This window comes from Mya arenaria, chromosome 4 (assembly GCF_026914265.1).
Source record: "Mya arenaria isolate MELC-2E11 chromosome 4, ASM2691426v1".
NCBI lineage: Eukaryota > Metazoa > Mollusca > Bivalvia > Myida > Myidae > Mya > Mya arenaria.
This window is the reverse complement of record NC_069125.1, coordinates 74,201,963-74,225,653: the sequence shown is the minus strand read 5'-3', so window position 1 is coordinate 74,225,653 and position 23,691 is coordinate 74,201,963. Positions and strand designations below refer to the sequence as shown.

Here is a 23,691-nt window from a genome sequence, read left to right as displayed (position 1 = left end):
GTAATGTAATCGTCTTCAACAGTTGTGCATGTCAGAGTTCCCATCTACATGTAAGTGCATGTATTTGTTGTAAATTTCATACAGAAATGTAGGGGATTATAGTTTTTATCCAGAATGCAGAAACTATCTTTTTCTTAATATGTTATAATGATACCATTTTCCTGAGGTAGAACTACAGAAGTAGTGCATTTGTAAGTCTTTGATTCAACTGGAAGCATCATATTAGCTTCAAAACTACCTCTTGAATTTATCAAAACATGCTGCATGTTAAACTCCCTTTTCCAGAAGGATGTTTTCTTATTTTTAGTAGTTTTGTTAAGTTTCAGTGTTTATCATTTTGTTCTTATGTTTTCCATATTCTCTTTTGTTGTATTGTGTTGTTATTTCTGTATTATACAGGCCTTTTTGATGATGTATTCAGCTCTGACTTAGAATTGTCAGATTCCGAGTCAGACGCAAGTAAAGCATGTGAGTACCCCACCCACCCAGTTTGCCGTGCATGTGTGTAGTCATCTAGAATTAGTGCCCTTGTAAAATCTCTGTAGTATTTTCTTCTATACCAACAGTGATATTTGATTTCTGTAATTTACAGTGTATTTTAATGGTCGAAAAAACATGTACCAAACTAGTGTAAATAAAATTTCACTTTTTTGTTTATGCCTTTCCTTAATTTGAAGTAACTTAAATAGAACAGAATCATTCACTAACTACAAATTCTATTAAGTAAATATTTTTTTGGCAAATGAAAATGAAATATTTTAAATTGAAAAATATCACTAATTTCTTTATACAAAATAAGTTTTTCTTTTATTTATCATCACTCAGAATTTGCCTTTGTTAATAATGGTGGATTATAGAATGTTTATGTCTGAGATCTCTATATGTACTTTACTCTGTAGTGTTTTCAATTTTCTACTGGATACTGCTCACATGTTGTACTAACCTCCATTCAGTAGCCCACATCACATGGTCTAATAACATCATTGTTTGGCCAGCTTTAGGATTGATGAAATATTCATTGAAATGAACTACAGTGGAACAACTCCGTTGGCCCAACTCACTTGGCTTGAATTTCTTGTTGGCTCTAACTCGATGTAATGGACCGATTTCTTTATACTGAAGGAAAGCATTCCCACTTGGCTAGAATTTTCCGAGGCTCGAGGTATTTTTCAAAGTCCCTGGGAGTTCAAGCCAACGGGGGTTGACTGTACAGACAAAAACATATATAAAAATAATTTTTAAAGGTGCATAAGTGTTAACTGTCTGGGTGCAATTATTTGAAAAGTGCAAAATAGTTGTTTATAGCTTCAAATTCAAGGCTATAGCTTGTTAAAATCTGTTTTCCATGCCACCTGAACATAAATATAGGAATTTGTAAATACATTGTACATGTATTTCTGTCTTCCTGATTTAAAAATCCATTTGATTAAGATATCTTAGATATTCTATATAAAATGCTTTTGTATCTTTTTTAAATTTCTGAATATAATTATTTGCTTCACATTTTACTAATCACTTTAGCATACATAGTACTTTTTGGGTCGCCTGAGAAGCAGTGCAGACACTTTGGGATTACTTTGTCCTGCCTTATAGTCGTCTGTGTTTTAGCGTCAAGCTTTCAATTCCCAAGTATAACTAATTTTGAATGCCTTTATAGTGTAGACTCTTCAAACTTGGTATGCTCATTGGTCATGGTCGGTAGATGACCCCTATTTGGGTAAGTAGGTAAAAGGTCATGGTCGGTAGATGACCCCTATTTGGGTAAGTAGGTAAATCATGGTTACCATTCCCGACAGGCTACACATCCATTTTGCAGTATCCTAGTTTCATTTATTTATATTTTTTTGTAGACCAAACTTAAAATAATGTTGCTCTTTTAGTAATTTAACTTTGAATGACAGGGACTGAATTTTTATTTAACAAAAGACAGTTAACAAACATTTAATGGGAGAAGAATTAAGTCCAAACATTTTGATGACAAGTTCTTTGTCATGACTACTCATCTACAACTAGGTTAATGTTGTCTTTTTAAGCAATGAATGATGTGATAAAACACATGATGTGTTTCAGGTGATAAAAAATAGAATAAGCCTGTGTGGATCCTTATCTTTCATTAACCTTACAATGTTATATTATTTTATGATATGAATTATTACAATTATAAATTTTCACAATGACATTTCATTAGTTTTGCATATCTTCGTAATGCTTTCTTCCCATAGCCTTCAATGTTGGGAACAAAACATTCATATAGAAAACTGGAACAAACACACTATCTGTCTCTATGCATGGCCAGCAATCCAATTTTATGATGCAAATGTTTAAAATTGAACAGCATTCATCATTTCATCTGTAATTTGTATACAGCTCATACAGATATCTTGCGTGAAACCAACATTGGGTAATCTCTTGTCAGAAGCTGTTATAAAATGCTGTAGTTGTAGTTGTCACGGTAACTGTATTGTGTGCTGCAGGGGAAGGTCTCGGCGCAAGGTCACTCTCCATGGAGACACTCTCAGTGTCTAATGACGAGTTCACCGATGCCAGGTCACAGCTCTCCTTTGATACAGGTATGTGTCATAGTGTCTGGCCTTAGACTACACATAAATAATGAAAAGAAAACAACAACCGCTAATTTGTCTGAGAGAAATTTGTTATCATTTGTATGTTAATGATAGCAGAATGTTTTCTACACAGAGTTATGGTAGTCGGCTTGTTATCATTTGTTTGTTAATGATAGCAAAATGTTTCCTACACAGAGTTATGGTGGTCGGCATGTTATCATGTGAATTGTTATGACAGCAGTATGATTGTGTTCTTACAGACAGTCACGGCGGTCGGCGTGTTATGTTAATGATATTAGTATATTTCCTACAGAGAGTCATGGTGGTCGGCTTGTTATCATGTGAATGTTGATGATATCAGTATGTTTTCCTACAGAGAGTCATGGTGGTCGACGGTTTGAGAAGCTGTGCCAGAAGTACAGCCTGGAGACGGGCAAGTTTGAGAAGCAACCCCCTGTGGCCCCCCTTTGTAAAACCAACATCCTCTTCCTTGTCATACATGGGGGTGAGAAAGCTTGTTTCACCCTGAAGTACAATCACTGTCATTCAAAGAACCTTTTGTTTTAAGCTATGTATTCATTATTTGTTATTTTACAATATCTTTAGACATGCAGATTATTGATATGACTTTCCTAAGTTGAGGACATGTTTGAATTTCTATTTGAAGGTTATATTAATGAAATGAAATACTTTTTAGCTGAAAGTGCTCAGCGTGGGCTATTTTGATAGGGTGATTGTCCATTGTGGTCCGTCCTTTTACATTTTCCTTTAAACAACTTCTCCTCTTAAACCACTGGGACAGTTTCAACCAAATTTCACAGGTATGCTCCTTGGGGGATCCTCTTCTGATCAAAAGTGTTTCCATGCAGAACTCTGATTGCCATGGCAACCGCAAGGAAAAACTTTGTAAATCTTCTTCTAAGATAAAACTGGCCCACTTTAAAACTATTTCACAGAAATGCTCCTTAGGTGACCTTGTAACAGATTCCTTTCCCCAAAAAAACACGGTTGCTAGGGGTGGGCGTAATTTCCCAACACATGTCTGGATTGATTTAAAAATAATTTCACAGAAGAGATCTATAGATGACACTCTATCAAATTCCTTAACCCCATGTTAATTCCTAAAAAGCATGGCCACCAGTGGGGGGAGGGGGCTACTTTTCACCATATGTCTATATGGAAAACTTTGAAAATCTGTTGTTTTTTTTTCTTTTTGAGACATCAATGAAGTCCCTTTTATTTTCCCCGAAACATATGTGCTTCCAGGGATCGGGGCACCCCTGACAACACTTATACATAACAAAAATAACCAAACAGGAAATGTTTTAAAGAAATATATCAGATATACATATATATTTTATCAGCAATACATCAATGCAGTGGTGGAATAAGTATGGTGTAGTGTAGTCCCATTCACGGGTTACTTCCCTTATCTTGAACATTTCTACTTCCGTTAAATTTACATGTGCTTCGAATCTTCTCTTCTGGAACCATTGGCCTGATTTCAAAATATATTCACAGAAATGATCCTTTATAACCCTTTTATCATATTTTTTTTTGGGGTGGGTGATTTTTTTCTTAATATTATCACTTTATTGCTTTACAATCATTAAAGATATCAACTTCAAACTTTATAAACTTATTCACAGTTACAATGTGCTATTTTGTGAAAAGCCCCAACTTAAATATTGTAAGAATTATGGCCATTTGTAACATTCTAAGAAAATACATATTTTTCATGTTTTTATAAGCTCGTTTAAAAATTGATGGTATTATAGTTTCACATGCGGTGTGGGGGCAGGAGGCGTCCAGGTTGTTTTTCAATCAATAACTTTAGAACCCTTTGTCCAATCAGATGAGCGATACAGGGCTGTCTTTGCCCTCTTGTATTATCTATAAAAGTCTTGTATGTCTTTGCCAGGAAGTTTACTTGACACTGCATTTGACCACTTCAACTCATCAAAGAGGAGTGACTATAACACATTGAAGGCGACGTTTGACACAGTGATGGGGGCCCACTACCTGGCTGCACGGGGTCACGTGGCCCTCAGGCTGGTACCCTGCCCACAGATCTGCTCTGAAGCTCTCAGTGTACTTTCAAGGTATACTGACACATAAAACATGAAACATGAACTTTATGGGTTAAATGTTATTATTATTGTCATAGTGTCATTACCTGTTCAGGTGTTTTGACAATGTGTAAGCTGTCCAGTAGCTTAGTTGGTAGAGCACTCCCCGGGTCAGCGAGGGTTTCAGGCCAGGTCCGGCTGCACATATTTCTCACCCTGTGACCTTATCCTTATTTTTGGCTCAGGCTTTAATAATTGTCAAGTGCCCCTAGATACAAAATATGCATGTGTAACCAGGCCCATTACTATTATTTCAATAATTGTTGAGTTATGCCAACTGATAGCTTGAAAAGGTCATGAGAAAACATGGAACTTTGCCATACTGTACAGTAATAACCATTTAAAGTATACTCATGAAACCTTATACCCTTACTAGTGATGAAATACACATGTGAAGCATGGCCAAAAATCTTTAATAATTGTCAAGTTACGCTCCTTGCAAAATCTTTATCAGAGTTATAAAACATCTACAGTGAAACTGCGATCGCTCGAGGACGCCAGGGACCGAGCCAAAACCCACGGGAACCGATGTTTTGAACGATCCGATTTTCAATTCTCCGGTCTGTTATGAAATATCTTTCAGTGTATTTAAGTTTGAAGTCGTCAAACCAACTGTTTACTAAGACCCCGATTATGTGTTGCGTTGTGGAAATCGCTCATATGTTCAAAGGCTGTTACTAAATGTAAAAGAAACATCAATTAATGAATAAATAGAAATGATTATTTTTACAAAATTGCCATTTTGCAAAGCAAAGAGACAAGAAGAAATTCTTTTCAGAGATTCCGATGTTGGATCGATATGGTAGTGTGTATTCATATTTTTATTACTCATTTACATTTCTAACAATTAACTTCACATCATTAACTTCTCGTAATTATCTTCTCAAATGCCGTTATTGACTATCGGTCATGCGTAAACAGTGATAAATGTTTTTTCACACCTTATCAAATGCCTTTCAACTGTCATTGCAATTTTTACAACTTGCTAAAATTTTAACACCTAGCAATTGTTGGTTTATTTTGGAACACGCGTTCATGCAAAAGTGTGAAATTATGACCTCGAGGGAGCCATAAGGTTTTGTGCATGATTTATGTACTTGGGACCGAATATATATTGCTCGACTCCTCGAAAAATTTAGGTTTTGATGCAGCGTAGGTATATTTTATATGAAAATAGAAGGAAAAATGTTCGGCACCAAGCTCCGACCTCGAGGGACCGCCGGTTCTCGAACGCTCGCTTGTTCGAACGACCGCAGTTTCACTGTAAGAGATTAACATGAAATGTTTTTTCCATACTACCAGTGAGAATGTGCACATACGTAACAACGCCCATAACACTTGATTTGATTAGTTTTCCCTAATGCCACTTATTGACTATTATTTTTATTTCTCTTATTATTCTTATTATCATCCTCATTATTATTGTTATTATTATTATTATTATTATTATTATTATTATTATTATTATTATTATTATATTATTATTATTATTATTATTATTATTATACTTATTATTATTATTGTTATGGACTCTTGTGACTTCTATTTTGTAAAACTGTTAATGCATAACTTAAAGTTTACTGGTTTTTCATAAAAATACAAACTCTTACCCATTATATATTAGGGATGTAAACGAATATTCGAATATTCGAATATTCGATCAAACGTTTAGTATTCGAATGTTAAAATCGGTATTCGAATATTCGATTATTTTTTTTCAAAAAATAATGATATAAACCTTGAGTCTTTAGGGCAGTTGTTGTGTTTAAAATTATATTGTCTTGTTTTTACAACAATACGCATCTTGTGCCTGAGGCGTTAACGAGATGACAATCGAGTGTGCGTCATGTGTCAATTAGGGATCGATCGTAGGGTACTATAAACAGTGTCCATAATTGTAAAATAACTGGCTATTAGGAAGTGACATCAAACAAGTTTAATTGATTTTTAGTTCTTTTAAATGACCATGCCAATTAAGAATTTAAGGAAGCGGCCTTCACACCCTCTTGTCAGTTTGCCTGCCAATTAAGCTGAGCAATATTGTTCAAATCGGTGATTGATATTATACGCTGAAAGTAGATACCACTTCATTCCTTCAGAATATATGTTCGCAAAACATTATAAGTTAAACTTATTATTATTATTATATATTAGATTTGTATTTCTTAACAACGTAAAAAATGCCAGCCACATCTGAAGTATGGACTTATTTCACGCGCTCTGTTGACAAGAAATCTGTCACGTGCAAACTATGCAGTGTGAGGTTGTCGTACATGGGCACGACGACTAATCTCTGGAATCACGTGAAGGCTAAGCATCCGAGTTCTCAAAGTGAAAGCAGTAAACAGCAATCAATGAAAAAGTTTACCGTTTCTGGTCTTAAACATGAATTGTGTTCTGGGTGCTTTGGGCAAACACTGCAGCTGGCCATCAAGCCGGCATTTGCTCTCCCTGATGTCAACAGGGTCGTCTCCAGATGTCGTAAGCTGGTCGGGCACATCAAATACTCGACTACATTGACGGCCGAAATGCGCAAGCGCCAAGCTACTCTAAAGGTGCCCAAACACGAGCTGGTGCAGGATGTTACAACCCGATGGAACATCACGCATGCTATACTGGCCCGGCTGAACGAGCAACGCCGCGTCCTGTCCGACCTCATGCTGGACACTCGGGTTACCCGGAAGGCCGACCAGCACCTGTCGTTGAAGGACGGCGAGTGGGCTGTCGTCTCCGAGCTGAGTGACGTACTCAGTCATTTGACTGAGCTGAGCTTCGTCGCCGCTTCCGACCTTCGAACCATGTCACCGCCACATCCACCCTAGTCCTTGCCGCTCTATTGGACCCCCGCTACAAAGACCTGGACTTCCTGTCAACGGAACAGCGGCGCTACACGGAAGACGCCCTCGAGAGTAGATTGGACGATGTTCCATTTCGGTTGCCAACCCCGACAAGAGTGCGTCAACACCCTCCAAACGACCCCGTCTTAGCTTCATGGTTCCAAAGACGACCAAGACGGCTAACGACGAGCTGCGTCAGTACCGGCACGAACCTTCCGACGAGGAGGCCACTCCACTTGCATGATGGAAAAAGAACGAGGGACGCTTTCCTCGCGTTGCACATGTTGCTCGCCAACTGCTTGGGATACCTGCGACGTCTGTGCCATCAGAATTTTCTCCTGCGCCGGACTCATTGTTAACAAACTTAGAAACAGACTGTCATGTGATCTTGTTGATAATATTTCTGAATAAGAACAAGGCCATCATATGTGATGATTTTATTGATGAGTGATTTCATTGAATTGTATGTGCTTGTTATGTGCTAGATATGTATTTCATATGTCGATGTAATAATATTCGACACGCTACTATGTATTGTATTGTATTACGATAACACTGGAAACATTCGACATTCGACAGATAAAGAAAAGGGTATCATGGTTTATAACTAAAATTAATATATAACTATAACTTTTTAAAGATTCAATTTTTATCGAATATTCGAATATTCGATCGAAAGAATTACCGAATATTCGAATATCGATTTTGCCATTCGTTTGCATCCCTATTATATATACAGCCTTAGCCCGTTTGGTTTTGATGCGATGAGCCCGAACCCTGCAGAGAGTGGTCTTCCCTGGAGCCAGGAGTTTGTTCCCCTGGGGGCCCTAGGGCTGTTCTCATCATGCAGCCCAGAGTACCAGGACCACATCAACTCTATGGTGGCCAAGGCCAATCTCGTGTACATGGACTTCCTACAGAGTGACGAGGGGCGTGGGTTTAATGGCCAGGTATGTTCAGGGGGAGAAAATATGACTTACACCATCTCTGCTATGGTTGGAAATGTTTCCACCGTTGTAGTTGGCTACTGGTCTATTTTTAGCTCACCTGTCACGTAGTGACAAGGTGAGCTTTTGTGATCACTCTTCGTCCGTCCGTCCGTCCGTCCGTCCGTCCGTCCGTCCGTCCGTTCACAATTGCTTGTGAACACAATAGAGGTCACAATTTTGACCTAATCTTTATGAAACTTGGTCAGACTGATCATCTCTATAAAATCTAGGTAAAGTTCGATATAGGGTTATCTGGGGTCAAAAACTAGGTCACTAGGTCAATTAGTAGAAAAACCTTGTGAACACAATAGAGGTCACAATTTTAGCCTAATCTCAATGCAACTTGGTCAGAATGGTCATCTCTATAAAATCTAGGTCAAGTTCGATATTGGGTCATCCGCGGTCAATAATTAGGTCACTAGGTCAATTAGTAGAAAAACCTTGTGAACACAATAGAGGTCACAATTTTAGCCTAATCTCAATGCAAATTGGTCAGAATGATCATCGCTGTAAAATGTAGGTCAAGTTTGATATTGGGTCATTCACGGTCAATAACTAGGTCACTAGGTCAATTAGTACAAAAACCTTGTGAACACAATAGAGGTCACAATTTTAGCCTAATCTCAATGCAACTTGGTCAGAATGATCATCTCTATAAAATCTAGGTCAAGTTCGATATTGATTCGATTCATCGTCTAGTGGACCTCTTCAAAGATTGTTCAAATTATGGCCCTGGGGTCAAAATTGGCTCCGCCCCTGGGGGGTCATGGGTTTTCTCTATATGTTTATAGTAAAAAAAATCAAAAATCTCCTCTGAACTTACGTTGCTTAGAGCTTAGATATTTGGCATGATTCATCGTCTAGTGGACCTCTACAAAGATTGTTCAAATTATGGCCTTGGGGTCAAAATTGGCCCCGCCCCGGGGGGTTAGGGTATTCTCTATATGTTTATAGTTAAAACTTCAAAAATCTTCTCCTCTGAACTTACTTGGCCTAGAGCTTAGATATTTGGCATGATTCATCGTCTAGTGGACCTCTACAAAGTTTGTTCAAATTATGGCCCTAGGGTCAAAATTGGCCCCGCCCCGGGGGGGTCATGGGTATTCTCTATATGTTTATAGTTAAAACTTCAAAAATCTTCTCCTCTGAACTTACTTGGACTAGAGCTTAGATATTTGGCATGATTCATCGTCTAGTGGACCTTTACAAAGTTTGTTCAAATAATGGCCTTGGGGTCAAAATTGGCCCCGCCCCGGGGGTCATGGGTTTTCTCTATATGTTTATAGTGAAAACTTCAAAAATCTTCTCCTTTGAACTTACTTGGACTAGAGCTTAGATATTTGGCATGATTCATCGTCTAGTGGACCTCTACAAAGATTGTTCAAATTATGGCCCTGGGGTCAAAATTGGCCCTGCCCCTGGGGGGTCATGGGTTTTCTCTATATGTTTATAGTAAAAAAAATCAAAAATCTCCTCTGAACTTAACGTTGCTTAGAGCTTAGATATATGGCATGATTCATCGTCTAGTAGACCTCTACAAAGATTGTTCAAATTATGGCCTTGGGGTCAAAATTGGCCCCGCCCCGGGGGGTTAGGGTATTCTCTATATGTTTATAGTTAAAACTTCAAAAATCTTCTCCTCTGAACTTACTTGGACTAGAGCTTAGATATTTGGCATGATTCATCGTCTAGTGGACCTCTACAAAGATTGTTCAAATTATGGCCCTGGGGTCAAAATTGGCCCCCCCTCGGGGGGTCATGGATTTTCTCTATATGTTTATAGTGAAAACTTAAAAAATCTTCTCCTCTGAACTTACTTGGCCTAGAGCTTAGATATTTGGCATGATTCATCGTCTAGTGGACCTCTACAAAGTTTGTTCAAATTATGGCCCTAGGGTCAAAATTGGCCCCGCCCCGGGGGGTCATGGGTATTCTCTATATGTTTATAGTTAAAACTTCAAAAATCTTCTCCTCTGAACTTACTTGGACTAGAGCTTAGATATTTGGCATGATTCATCGTCTAGTGGACCTTTACAAAGTTTGTTCAAATAATGGCCTTGGGGTCAAAATTGGCCCCGCCCCGGGGGTCATGGGTTTTCTCTATATGTTTATAGTGAAAACTTCAAAAATCTTCTCCTTTGAACTTACTTGGACTAGAGCTTAGATATTTGGCATGATTCATCGTCTAGTGGACCTCTACAAAGTTTGTTCAAATTATGGCCCTGGGGTCAAAATTGGCCCCGCCCCTGGGGGTCATGGGTTTTCTCTATATGTTTATAGTAAAAAAAATCAAAAATCTCCTCTGAACTTACGTTGCTTACAGCTTAGATATTTGGCATGATTCATCGTCTAGTGGACCTCTACAAAGATTGTTCAAATTATGGCCTTGGGGTCAAAATTGGCCCCGCCCCGGGGGGTTAGGGTATTCTCTATATGTTTATAGTTAAAACTTCAAAAATCTTCTCCTCTGAACTTACTTGGACTAGAGCTTAGATATTTGGCATGATTCATCGTCTAGTGGACCTTTACAAAGTTTGTTCAAATTATGGCCTTGGGGTCAAAATTGGCCACGCCCCGGGGGTCATGGGTTTTCTCTATATGTTTATAGTGAAAACTTCAAAAATCTTCTCCTTTGAACTTACTTGGACAAGAGCTTAGATATTTGGCATGATTCATCTTCTAGTGGACCTCTACAAAGATTGTTCAAATTATGGCCCTGGGGTCAAAATTGGCCCCGCCCCTGGGGGGTCATGGGTTTTCTCTATATGTTTATAGTAAAAAAAATCAAAAATCTCCTCTGAACTTACGTTGCTTAGAGCTTAGATATATGGCATGATTCATCGTCTAGTGGACCTCTACAAAGATTGTTCAAATTATGGCCTTGGGGTCAAAATTGGCCCTGCCCCGGGGGGGTAGGGTATTCTCTATATGTTTATAGTTAAAACTTCAAAAATCTTCTCCTCTGAACTTACTTGGACTAGAGCTTAGATATTTGGCATGATTCATCGTCTAGTGGACCTCTACAAAGATTGTTCAAATTATGGCCTTGAGGTCAAAATTGGCCCCGCCCCCTTGGGGGGTCATGGGTTTTCTCTATATGTTTATAGTGAAAACTTCAAAAATCATCTCCTCTGAACTTACGTTGCTTAGAGCTTAGATATTTGGCATGATTCATCGTCTAGTGGACCTCTACAAAGTTTGTTCAAATTATGGCCCTTGGGTCAAAATTGGCCACACCCGGGGGCTGATGGGTTTTCTCTATATGTGTTATAGTGAAAACTTAAAAAATCTTCTCCGAACTCAAAAAGACAAGTAACGTCTTAATTTAAACTGGATAACATATTTAGTACACAAACCAATTTTCAATATGGGCCACATACAACAATTATTAACAAATATACATATATAGATACACACGTAAAATCAAGTAGTGACAAGAGCTTAGATATTTGGCATGATATATCATCTAGTTGACTTGTACCAATATTGTTCAATCTTTGGCTCTGGGGTCAAAAAATGGCCCCACCCGGGCGGTCATGGGTTTCCTTATATATGTATATGATGAAAACTTAAAAAATCTTCTTCTCCGAAACCAAAAGGCGAAGGCCTTAGATATTTGGTATGAAGCATCGTTTATCGGACCACTATTAAGATTGTTCAAACTTTAGCCCTGGGGTCAAAATTGGCCACGCCCCGTGTTCATAGGCTTAGGTTTTCAATATTTGTATATAATGGAAGAATGTGCAATATATGACAGGTGAGCGATTCAGGGCCATTTGGCCCTCTTGTCTGATGTTAAGTTATTCTACTATGCTGAATTTTCCATATTAAGTATCATGAAATGTTGAGGTTATACATAAACCTTACTGGTTATGGTACTTCCAGGTGTGCATACTGGCAGATGCTACTGGCTCCATCTTGACATACGATGCCCTGTGCCATTCTCGCACTCAGCTAAGCAGGTGTGGGAGCCAATATGGCAGCCATTCTAGTGACATTAATGAGGGTGAGCGCCCACATGGCAGCACACACACCCTCTGTGATGGGGAGGAGTCTGCACAGGACAAGTCTGAGAAATCCATGGATGAAAAATCTACAGTTCAAGAATCTAGACCTAAATCTGGAACTGACAGTACTGAGCATATCAAGCAAAACACCACCGGTACAATCAGAGACAGTGCTGACCCTATACGGAGACATTTCTCGGAGCATCTTTCGTCATCTCAAACTCCAAAAAGTGTTTTGCAGAAAACAGAAAGTGTCCCATTTGAGAATCGTACTCGTAAGCCAGACCAGCGGCCATTGTCAGTGCGGCTGCAGGTGACCCAGTCGATGGAAGCATCGAGTGAGTCGTGCCAGCGACGCACAAGCATGGAGAGCCAGTATGAGCATCTGAGGTTTGAGTTTGAGGTGGGCGACTTCTTTATGCTAGGTTCTCCCTTGGGTCTTGTCCTTGCATACAGGAGAATGTTCTCGGGGGAAAACAAGCAAGGTAAGACAGCAATACTATGTTGCAGTTTATTGAATATTCCATGAATTTGTGAACAAAATAGTGCATATTAAATTAAGACTTTTATTGACCCATATTTAAAACAAAGAATGTTACATAGATTCAACAAAGTAACATGTATCAAAAGCATTTACTTAGAAGGAGAATCTGCTGTTGAAAAACTAATGATATCTAGCTATTGTGAGATGACTGTTTGTGACATTGTATGTGCATGTTTTAGCGTCGCCAAATCGCCCTGACTGCCAGCAGATATACAACTTGTTCCATGCAAGCGACCCCTCCGCCTTCCGTATTGAGCCCCTCCTCAACTACATCTTCCGACAGATCCCTCCCATCAAGGTCGCACGTTACAACAAGTTCCCAATGGGGGATGGCGAGTCTATACAAATTGGTATTCTTTTATGTCAAACTTGTTTGAAATTTATTTTATGTTTTTGCATATATAAATGTATTTAAAAAAGATGTTGTTTGAATCAGGTTGAGAGAAAAATTTTACGAGCAATGATTGCATACCACCTTCAAATTGTTGCACTAATGATAAAACTAATTTATTCCATCTTGTGCACCCTTTAGTAGAAGCTTACACTGTCAGCCTAGTTCATCCTGTTAGCAAACTAGAAGACTTGTCAGCATGCCTGTTTCCATGGTAATTGCAGTGGAGACTGTGTGTCACTATGTGCACATGTTCCTTGACCAATCGCTGACCGAACACATAGAGGGAATGAGTGACCAGGCCAACATTGGCTCGGAGCTGCTCGTGTTACTACAGCGGCAGGCGAGCGTGACAAGCACGTGTAGCCAGCTGTACAACAGTGCCCAGTTTGGCAGCACGTTCTCAATCATCGCCAATGGTATCTGCCTCGGTGTTGTGATGCCTGCACTGTGGTGATTCACTTGTGTCAGCATTTCTGTCAGCAGTTTGTCCTTATCTGTTGCCTAACATAACTAAATTTTCAGGTGTGTTAGATTAAGTCAGAGACTTACAAAACCGTTAATAAAGGTCTGGGCTGATAGTCATTGTTGATTTCAATATGTTTTTAGCTCTACTGGCCAAAGGCCAGAAGAGCTTATGCGATGGTAATGTGTACGTAGTATGTGCATCCGTGCGTCTGTGCGTTCGTGCGTCTGTAAACAATTGCTTGTGAACACGATACAGTCTTCAGTTTTGATTGTATCTCGATGAAACTTGTACAGTATCTAAATATCCATTAGAGCTGGGTTCCTTTCGAAAACCAGCCAGATCGGCCCATGAATGCCTAGATTATGGGCCATGAAAGTTTTAAAGAAATGCTTTCTATTTTTAGCCAGGTCTGCATGAGCGAATTCTATTTTTAGCCAAGTTTACATGTACATGTAAATTCAAGTCTAGAGTTAAGGGAGACAATTTTCAAGTCTAGGATTTTGAGAGACAATTTGCTTTTTGCTTCTGCAGTTGATTTTGTGAATTACTCTGCCTTGTTCTTGTTGAAAGCCCAAAGGCCATTTTTTAGCTTTAAGTTCTGTAGTTTGTGCATTCATCTTAACAAAATTGGTTGTGAATGTTTAAGTTATGGACCTAGTGCCATTACTGGCCACATCCAGGGTTCACAGGTTTGGTAAACATAAATCTGGAAAGCTTTGAAAATCTTTTTGTGTGTTCGTGCATCCATCTCAGCACAATTGATTGTGAATGTTTGTTCAAATTGATGTTGTCCTAGGATGCCCTTGACTTTGACCTTTTGACCAACTTTTTTTAACTTTTAAAACTACATAAATTTTTACTATGAGTACAGTTTTGAAAGCATTTTTTTTTTGTCAGATGACTTACTTGGCACATATTAAAATAGTTCATGCAACTAATCTGCTTACAATACTTTCTGAGCTCAGATGTTGCTACGTTTTCAGGTAACCCAAACACAAAACATAAACTATATGTCTGTTGCCTTTTACCCATACATACATGCTGTGGATTGATATGACCACAAAAGCCATGCCAGTAGAGCATAGGCCCTTTTGGGCCTCTTGTTTTATTTTGTGATGAATGTAGTTTTGTACTGATAACTTCCTGTTTAAATAAGGAATCATGACTGAGTAGCAGTCCAGACATTACAGTTATGTACAAACACACTTGGCTGATTCACCTGTGCACTGCTGGCTTTCAACCCTGCTAGGCCTGGTACCTGCATATCCTGTGCGTGTAGTTGTGTGTAGGGATTGCCAGCTTATACTTGTGGCAGCTAATGCGCTACATCCTATGCCATGCTGCGCATGCATTCACCTGTACCCTGTGTGGTTCCCATCCATCTGCTTATGAAGATGGCAGCTCATTCTCTGCTTGGCTTTGTCGATTTTGTGTAGCACACAGATGAACCTCAAATATATTCTGGAAATGTTGATGTATTGATGTACTAAGTATGGTAGTAACATATAATTAACAAAGCTTTCTTCAGGCTTTGAGAGACTTATTGCCAGCAGAATTGGGATAACAGTTCAACAAATCTATTCAACTCTATATAAACAATTGAATAGCTTTCTGATTAGATGGATCATATACCATTTGAACCTAGAGGCATAAGACTTTCAATTTGAATTACTAAGATAGTTTTGGTAGATCTACAGATTTTTTTGCTTCCATTTCATTACATTTCTTTCTTTACAATTTTAGAGAATTTTTATATGTTTCTAATAGTGCCTTATAACAATAAGATAATTGTATTATGCACTCTAAATTGATAAAAAAAAATGTAAAGCAGGAGTTAATATACTGTAGCAGTTGTTTCTAAAAACATATCCATGATTCATGGCTACATACTGTAATATCCATGTCTGTATATTCGTGGAGCAGTGAGCAGTAAATGGTGGGGAAACAAGCGCCTGGACTACATGCTCTACTGCCCGGAAGTTCTGCATTCGTTCCCCGTGCGTGCCCTCCCACCATTGTTCCACGCCAGCTTCTGGGAGTCCACAGATGTTGTTGCCTTCGTCCTCAGACAGGTAAACACCTCTTATGTGTGTTTTATAATTTTCTAGGACATTAACATGTTTCAGCTGTTTAGACTGTTTGCAAAACAAAAACCATGTTTAACGTGATTTTACTCAGAGTGTAATTGTACATTCATCATGATTATTCTCCATTAGATACGTGTAGTAATACATCAAGGCCTTGATGTGACACTGTAATAACAACTGCTCATATTGTTGGCATTGTTTTCCAGTTGTTCCAACAGGACTTGGGCTTCTCATACCAGGATGAGCCTTCTCCCGCGACATACACCAACCAGGCCTCTGACGACAACCAGCCACGCGAGAAATGGCAGAAGAAGAGAAATATGTACAAAGTCAGGGTATGGTCTACAGTCTAAGCTTTATTTAACAACTTCTGATTACATGTAGAAACATTTAGTAAGATGTTAGATTACCAACGCCCACTCCAGCACACTTTAATATCTCCATCTGTATTCCATTACCTGAAATTGAGTAACTGATTGGGGAAAAACGTAATTAGCAATACATTCGCTTACAAGTGTGTGAATACATTTCTTTGGTCTTGTTTTAAACTATGTTGATATTTTGCTTAACTTAGACACATTTGAAAAGTCTTTATGATCGTGTTATTTTCAGAAAGTTGATTTAAATCAATTTTTCCATTATGTTGCCCAAACTTTTTGTCATATTATGATGATGATAATGAAGTGATTGTTGGCAGAACCTGCAGCCAAATCACCGTGGTAACGATGTGCTTGTGCTGGAGGATCACACACAGAAGATTACGGCCAAGTTCATGTATGGTCCCCTTGACATGACCTCACTCTCTGGGGAAAAGGTACACCATGCTGTACTCACAAAATATCACCAACTTACTTCTAACAGTTTGTTTTATGCAGTTCTACATTGTCATTATTTGTTTGGAAGTACAATTATGCCATTTATTTGTATTCTGATCAATTTTCTTAATATCTTCAAGTTATCATGCTGATAGTTAGTTCCGTTCCATTCTGTAGACTGACGTGCATGTGATGTCAGGCTTGGGTGAGTGGACGTACATGGGTACGGAGGTGACGGACGGGCACGGGAGACTCTCGTTCACCATTCCTGCCGACCGCCAGCTGCCCCAGGGCATACATCCTGTCAAACTTGTGGTCAGGTAAACAGAATTGTAAACTTGATAGTTTATAAAGAGATTAACTTTAGATAAAGATAATTTGATGGTAATAAAATAGGCAGTATAATAACAATTTTGGAGGTCAGAGTGTTTACTCGTTGACTTGGTTCCCGACATGAGAAATTATCAGAAGATGAGAAGTTTATTGCTTTGCAGGTCAAATGAGTTCCTGCTTGAAAGTTTGATATCTGAGAAGAATTTAAGTTGTAAGTTCTGTTAACCATTGACTCTTATTTTTTGTTATCAAACAGAGTAGACCACACGACTGCAGACCTGTTCCTGGCTGTGTTGCCCCCCAAGACAGAGACGGTGGTATTTAGCATTGATGGCTCATTCACTGCAAGTGTCTCCATCATGGGCAAGGATCCAAAGGTCAAACCTGGGGCTGTGGATGTGGTCAGGTGAGGAGACAGCGGCTTCATGCCTGTCAAAGTTTGAAAGAATTCATGTTTTATTTTTTCTATGAGTAATTACCTCAGTTTGTATAACGATTATGTTTGGTATTCTTGTTTTCAAACTCATATGAAACTTTTTTGACCTGCGGTATGTGGAATAAACCAGACCCAGCATGACCATGTGTATGCCCGTGTTGTAGGCACTGGCAGGAGCGAGGCTACCTGATCATGTATGTGACAGCAAGACCTGACATGCAGCACAACAAGGTAGTGGCCTGGCTTGCCCAGCACAATTTCCCCCATGGCATGGTTACATTCATGGTCGGCTTCTCCAAAGACCCGCTCAAACAGAAGTTCAACTACCTTCGCGGGCTTCAAAAACAGGTACTCTCAAACTGAACACGCCTTAAACATAGCAACAGCTAACAGAGTTTGTTGGTACTGGTAATGTTTAGGTAGTAATGTTGTTTGAGAAAATATCTGAAATTACACATCAATTTATTTCCATTCTATTTAAATAAAAATATGTTTTTGGTTCTGATTCAGCCTTTTAAAATATATATATATATTATACATTTTATAATGTATTTTTAGATCTGTTTATAAAATCTATGTATAATAGAATTGGATACAGTAAGTGTTGTTAAAATGACCAAATGGAAACTGTTACATGTAAGTGGAAACTTTATATCTTCCTACAGGCCCAGTTGTCATTCCGGGCAGGCTACGGGTCCAGCAAAGACATCAATGGCTACAGGGATCTGGGGCTTACCCAGGAGAAAATATTCATTGTGGGAAAGGCAAACAAGAAACAACAGAATCTTGCCACTGTAAGGGCACTTTTATATGTTTTAATGTAGATTATGGTTTACTTGCATGCTTTTAGAGCAAATAAAACTCCATTTTTAAAAATTATCTTAAAATTAAATTAAAAATTATCTTAGAAAAAATAGATTATCCTTTTTGTTGTAGAGTTTCTTTTAGGGAATAATTTGATATAAGATTTGAAAAAAAAATCAATCAAGTAACATGTGTATGATATATTTGTGTTTAGTTCATCAGTGCTGGTTATGCAGCACATCTGGAGAACCTGATGAGCCCGGGCGGGTCCCGTCCCGCCAGTGGTAATGCTGTCTTCCTCCTCCGCAAGACCTGCTTCAGCCTGCCCTCCTCAGATAGCAAGCGAAGTTCCAAACACCGCCCAGCCTCAGGGCTGACTGTGTCAGGATCGGCAGATATTCCCGCTATCGCGCGGCCGGACAACAGCACCGCCCAGACCCATATCACCATCAGTGACCAGGGCAACACCCTCCTGCAGCCTGTTCAAGCAGGTTTTGGGGCCGCAGTCAGAGCGCGTGGGACTTCACCCAGGCCTAAAATGGCCCTCGATACTCATAAATAGCTTTATGTTCATTGTTAATCAAATTTTGATTTTATATTTGTTAAGCAGATTTGTCCCTGTTATGATGTTATTATGATATTTTTTTCTTTATTTTTTCTTTATAGTATTATATTACATATACTGAGGAGGTATGTTAGGAAACTGCTGCATGCTATGACCTTCAGTGTGCTGGTAATTGACCCGCATGCATAAAGTCATACAAATATTTAATGCAAACCTTAGGATTAAACTCTTATATATTTTGTTATGATCAATAAAACTTTTATCGAGTTTTCAGAATAGTTGCTATTGTTAATAAAACAAAAAAGTAATATATTCACACATACGTTACGGCCATTAGATAGAACCCCTAAAAGTGATCTAATTGACAGTTTTGTTAAACTAGCATTTTAAAGAGGGACCAGAGTATTTCTTTTTTATATTTTCCTGTCAAATGTTTTTAAAAAGTTGATCATTTTGAAGTGTTAATACACTGTTTGTTTTTAATATAGTTTTATTCAATGAGGTTTGTGCCTGATAATGTTTTGATTTAAAATTGCCCCTTTTATACAAGTAGTTTGTTGTCAACCATTGTTATTGATTAAACGAAATACATACCTTACATAAAGATGAAGTCAGAATAGGTTAAATCTGATCTCACTTCATTCTTCAAAACACTTCCTGCATATTTTGTTTTTAATTATACTAGAAACAAAATTGATCAATTGGAAAATAGGTTTTGGATGTTAAAAATATGTAATATAGTCGTAGATCTTATCTTTTGGTCTGAAACTGTTGTTTATTTTTACATTTATAACTTTAATGAATTGCACATTTTTTATTACACTCTGCCAGCTAAGTTTCTTCCAATAAAGAGATAGGTTAAAGTTACATAGGAATGATTTCCTGAAACTTTGATTTTTGTATATTAATCAATTTTCTAACCTGTGTGTTTTACAGTGTGAAAGCAATGTTCACCTTGTTGTCATAGGTTGCGAAACACATTTAAGCTCTGTATGGTGAGCTCTCTATATGGTGAGCTATATCTGGTGAGCTCTGTAGAACTGTATGTGGTAGGCTCTGTCTGCTGAATCTGGGTCATGTTTACATGCAAACCTTAACTTGGATGTTCAACTATTGTTGTTTACGGCCTAATGCTCGCCCAAGCTTCACAAGATACTCAAGTTATTACTCCATAAGGTACTGAACTCATTTTACCATGTTTCGCATTACAATGGTACGAAATATATAGAACTATTTTACTCTGTTGGAATAGCATTTTCTCGCAAATTATGTTGATATCATTGTTCAGACAATGCTTGTAATGAAAGTCGTTTTAGAGCATGCAATCTACTTGCATAATTACTTAAATGTATTTTTCATACTTATTAATGACCTTAATGCGAAAACACACATTTAGGTTAAACAATATTAATTTTTAGAAATAGAAAAGAAATCAAATTTGAAATTACCATCTGCAATTATTTCATTATTTTTGTATATTATATACAGTATTTAAAAATATTGAAGTCCGTCAAGTTAATACTGGATTTTATTTGGAGAAACTGGGACCTGCTTTTTTATATGTACTTAGTTTATAATATAGACAAGAAGAAAGGTTTTTGTCCTCTAGTCAGGGCAATATTTATACTTTGTATTAAATCAAACGTCCGAGTGAGTAATGGTTTTTAAAAGGATTTTACATTACTTGCACTAAATGTTGAGTTTTATGACCATACATGTATATGTGTTAAAAATGACAAAATATGTGTGGAATATTGATGCCTTTTGTTTGACATGTTTGTTGTTTATTAGATATTTCTCTTCAAGTTGTCCACGTGTCAAAACATTGTCCATATAAACCCAATGTGCCAGGCCCATATCCTGGATGGTTTTATCTAATTGTGAATATTTATATTTATTATTATTTTTATTTACGAAAGAATCAAACATTTTCTCTAGTCTAGTTTTAAATGTCTTTATTATGCCCCCCTTTGAAGAAGAGGGGTATATTGCTTTGCACAGGCATGTCGGTATGTCGGTCGGTCCCTCGGTCCGTCGGTAGACCAAAGCTTGTCCGAGTGATAACTTGACAATGCCTGCACCCATGGCCCTCATAATTGACATGGAGGTTGGGCCTGACCAGTAGATGACCCCTATTTTTTTTTTGGGGGGGGGGGGTCATCGGGCCAAAGATCAAGGTCACAGTGATCTTGAATGTTAAAAGGTTGTCCATGTGATAACTCGACAATGCCTACTCCTATGGCCCTCATACTTGACATGGAGGTTGGGCCTGACCAGTAAATGATCCCTATTGTTTTGGGGTGTCATCGGGCCAAAGGTCAAGGTCACAGTGATCTTGAATGGTAAAAGGTTGTCGGTGTGATAACTTGACAATGCCTGCACCCATGGCCCTCATACTTGACATGGACGTTAAGCCTGACCAGTAGAAGACCCCTATTGTTTTGGGGGGTCATCGGGCCAAAGGTCAAGGTCACAGTGACCTTGAATGGTAAAAGGTTGTCCGAGTGATAACTCTACAATGCCTGCACCCATGGCCCTCATACATGACATGGACGTTGGGCCTGACCAGTAGATGGCCCCTATTGACTTTAGGGTCATTGGACCAAAGGTCAAGGTCACAGTGACCTTGAATGATAAAAGGTTGTCAGAATGATAACTCAACAATGCCTGCACCCATGGCCCTCAAACTTGACTTGGAAGTTGAGCCTGACCAGTAGAAGATCCCTATTGATTTTAGGGGTCAAAGGTCAAGGTCACAGTGACCTTGAAAGCAAACTCGACAATTCCTGGACCTATGGTCATCAAACTTGACATGAAGGGTTGGCCTGACCAGTAGATGACCCCTCTTGATTTTGGGGGTCATTGGACAAAGGTCAAGGTCACAGTAACATTTAACGCACAAAAGTTAACAAATCTTCTCCCTGTGATATCTCAATGCCTGAACCTATGATCATCAAACTTGACATGGAAGTTGGGCCTGACGAGAAGATGACCCTTATTGATTTTAGGAGTCATCGAGTCAAAGGTCAAGTTTACAGTGACCTTGAATGCGAAAATGTTTCGAGTGATAACTCGACAATGCCTGCACCCATGGCTCTCAAACTTGATTTGGTGTTGCGTCTGATCTGTAGATGGCCCCTTATGATTTTAGGGGTCATGTGGTCAAAGGTCAAGGTCACAGTAACCTTGAACGAAAAAAATCTTGTCTGTGTGATAACTTGTCAATGCCTGCATCCATGGCCCTCAAACTTGACATTTAGATTTTTTGTGACCAGCTGATGACTCCTATGGATTTTGAGGTCAAAGGTCATGGTATCTTAAAACTGCCTCAACGGCATCCAATGTCAGTGACAAACCAGCTGTCATTTGGGTCCATGCATATTTCATTCAATTGTCCATATAATCCTGACAACATGGCGCTCAGGGGGGCATAATGTTTGACAAACATCTCTTGTTGTTACCTGTTTCCAATAGTTTTATGTGAGATCAAACATTAGCATATTTTTATACTAGTCCCTATTTTACTGTCTGTATATGTTCCATCAATGTTTCAGCAAACATGCATGTCTAATATTTTCAACATCACTGTATAATTATTATGTTTATGAAGTGTACAGAACTATGTCCATGCTTTCTTTGTTGGATCATTTCATTATGAAAGTTATCTTTTTCATCTTTCAAAAACGTATGTACATTTTTGAAACAATGTCTGTTATTTCCGATTTCTCAGTGTCTAGTAGCAATATACAGGGCTCTTACCATCAACTGTGTGGTCAAACCAATACTGAATACACGCGGAGGAGTTGACTTTTATCATTTTTATTAAACTACATAATAGTATCAATCATTGTATATTGTGACCCTTATCCAACACCAGCTTGTTCATGACATACATGTACATTGGTGATGTCATTGGCAATGGTGGAGTCATGTGACCTATCTTATGACTGGCCATGTGAGTGATCTTTCTTTGGCATTGTGGCGCATGTGACCATGTTATCGCTCCGGGATGGTACCCACATCCCCTTTTGTTACTGATTATTTTAATGTTGTTAATATAATGTTATAGTAGATAATAAATAATATGAAAAATTGTGTTTTGTTGTAGGTTTTAATGTCGCCTGTGTAACAGACAGACATACAGGGATCATGATTTCTTGCGCAGCGAAGGGAAATTCCAGTAAACTCGAGCGATTTGGAACTTCTTTCTATCACACGTGACAGCCCCTCCCCTTGGTATGCCTATTTATTTATGGTAGGGCATATTTAAGCAGCACTTAATACTAGCAGTGTCTGTACGCAAATAGTAACCAACTTATGGGTTGTATTCTTCAAGCTCCTTTGTATCGCACTCGCGTGTTTAAATGTGCGCTGAAAACGAATATAAAACATCTACAGTACACCAAAGTAGTTCTCTCGTTTCCCGTTTCCCTACCTGCCATAGTGTTTAAACCGTCGTTTGACGTGTTTTTATTAGGCTATGTGTCACAACGTACAAAATGCTAACGGGCGTCATGAATACAATGTATGTTGCCCCGTCATTGTTAACACTGGTGTTGTTGTTGTCAAAGCATAAACTCTTGTTATGTGTTCATGATCTTTGGCGTCATTATCACCATGTAAATGCATATATAGGATATCAAATTTAAAACATGTACTTAAAACTCTGGGACATAACAATGACCTAGATATTTGGCCCACTACACGAGTAACTTGACCAA

The 23,691-nt window shown here is 38.5% G+C and overlaps 1 protein-coding gene across 6 annotated transcripts in view; it reads left to right on the top strand.

Annotated features, from left to right (window-relative positions):
• LOC128232324 (protein retinal degeneration B-like) overlaps positions 1–23,064 on the top strand; it is a 46,370-nt gene extending 23,306 nt beyond the window's left edge. For 3 of the 6 annotated variants that reach the window (XM_052945815.1, XM_052945814.1, XM_052945816.1), the window contains 16 exons: positions 400–468; positions 2,475–2,570; positions 2,941–3,069; positions 4,486–4,666; positions 8,270–8,480; positions 12,405–13,011; positions 13,250–13,420; positions 13,686–13,880; positions 15,854–16,002; positions 16,224–16,352; positions 16,715–16,831; positions 17,010–17,152; positions 17,422–17,571; positions 17,766–17,949; positions 18,267–18,395; positions 18,620–23,064. In XM_052945815.1, the coding sequence (XP_052801775.1) occupies positions 400–468; positions 2,475–2,570; positions 2,941–3,069; positions 4,486–4,666; positions 8,270–8,480; positions 12,405–13,011; positions 13,250–13,420; positions 13,686–13,880; positions 15,854–16,002; positions 16,224–16,352; positions 16,715–16,831; positions 17,010–17,152; positions 17,422–17,571; positions 17,766–17,949; positions 18,267–18,395; positions 18,620–18,967 (3,008 nt within the window). In that variant the 3' untranslated portion in view covers positions 18,968–23,064. The remainder of the gene's footprint in view (positions 1–399; positions 469–2,474; positions 2,571–2,940; positions 3,070–4,485; positions 4,667–8,269; positions 8,481–12,404; positions 13,012–13,249; positions 13,421–13,685; positions 13,881–15,853; positions 16,003–16,223; positions 16,353–16,714; positions 16,832–17,009; positions 17,153–17,421; positions 17,572–17,765; positions 17,950–18,266; positions 18,396–18,619) is intronic. The other 3 variants (XM_052945817.1, XM_052945818.1, XM_052945819.1) reach the window with 2 other exon arrangements.
• Positions 23,065–23,691: the final 627 nt, after the last annotated feature.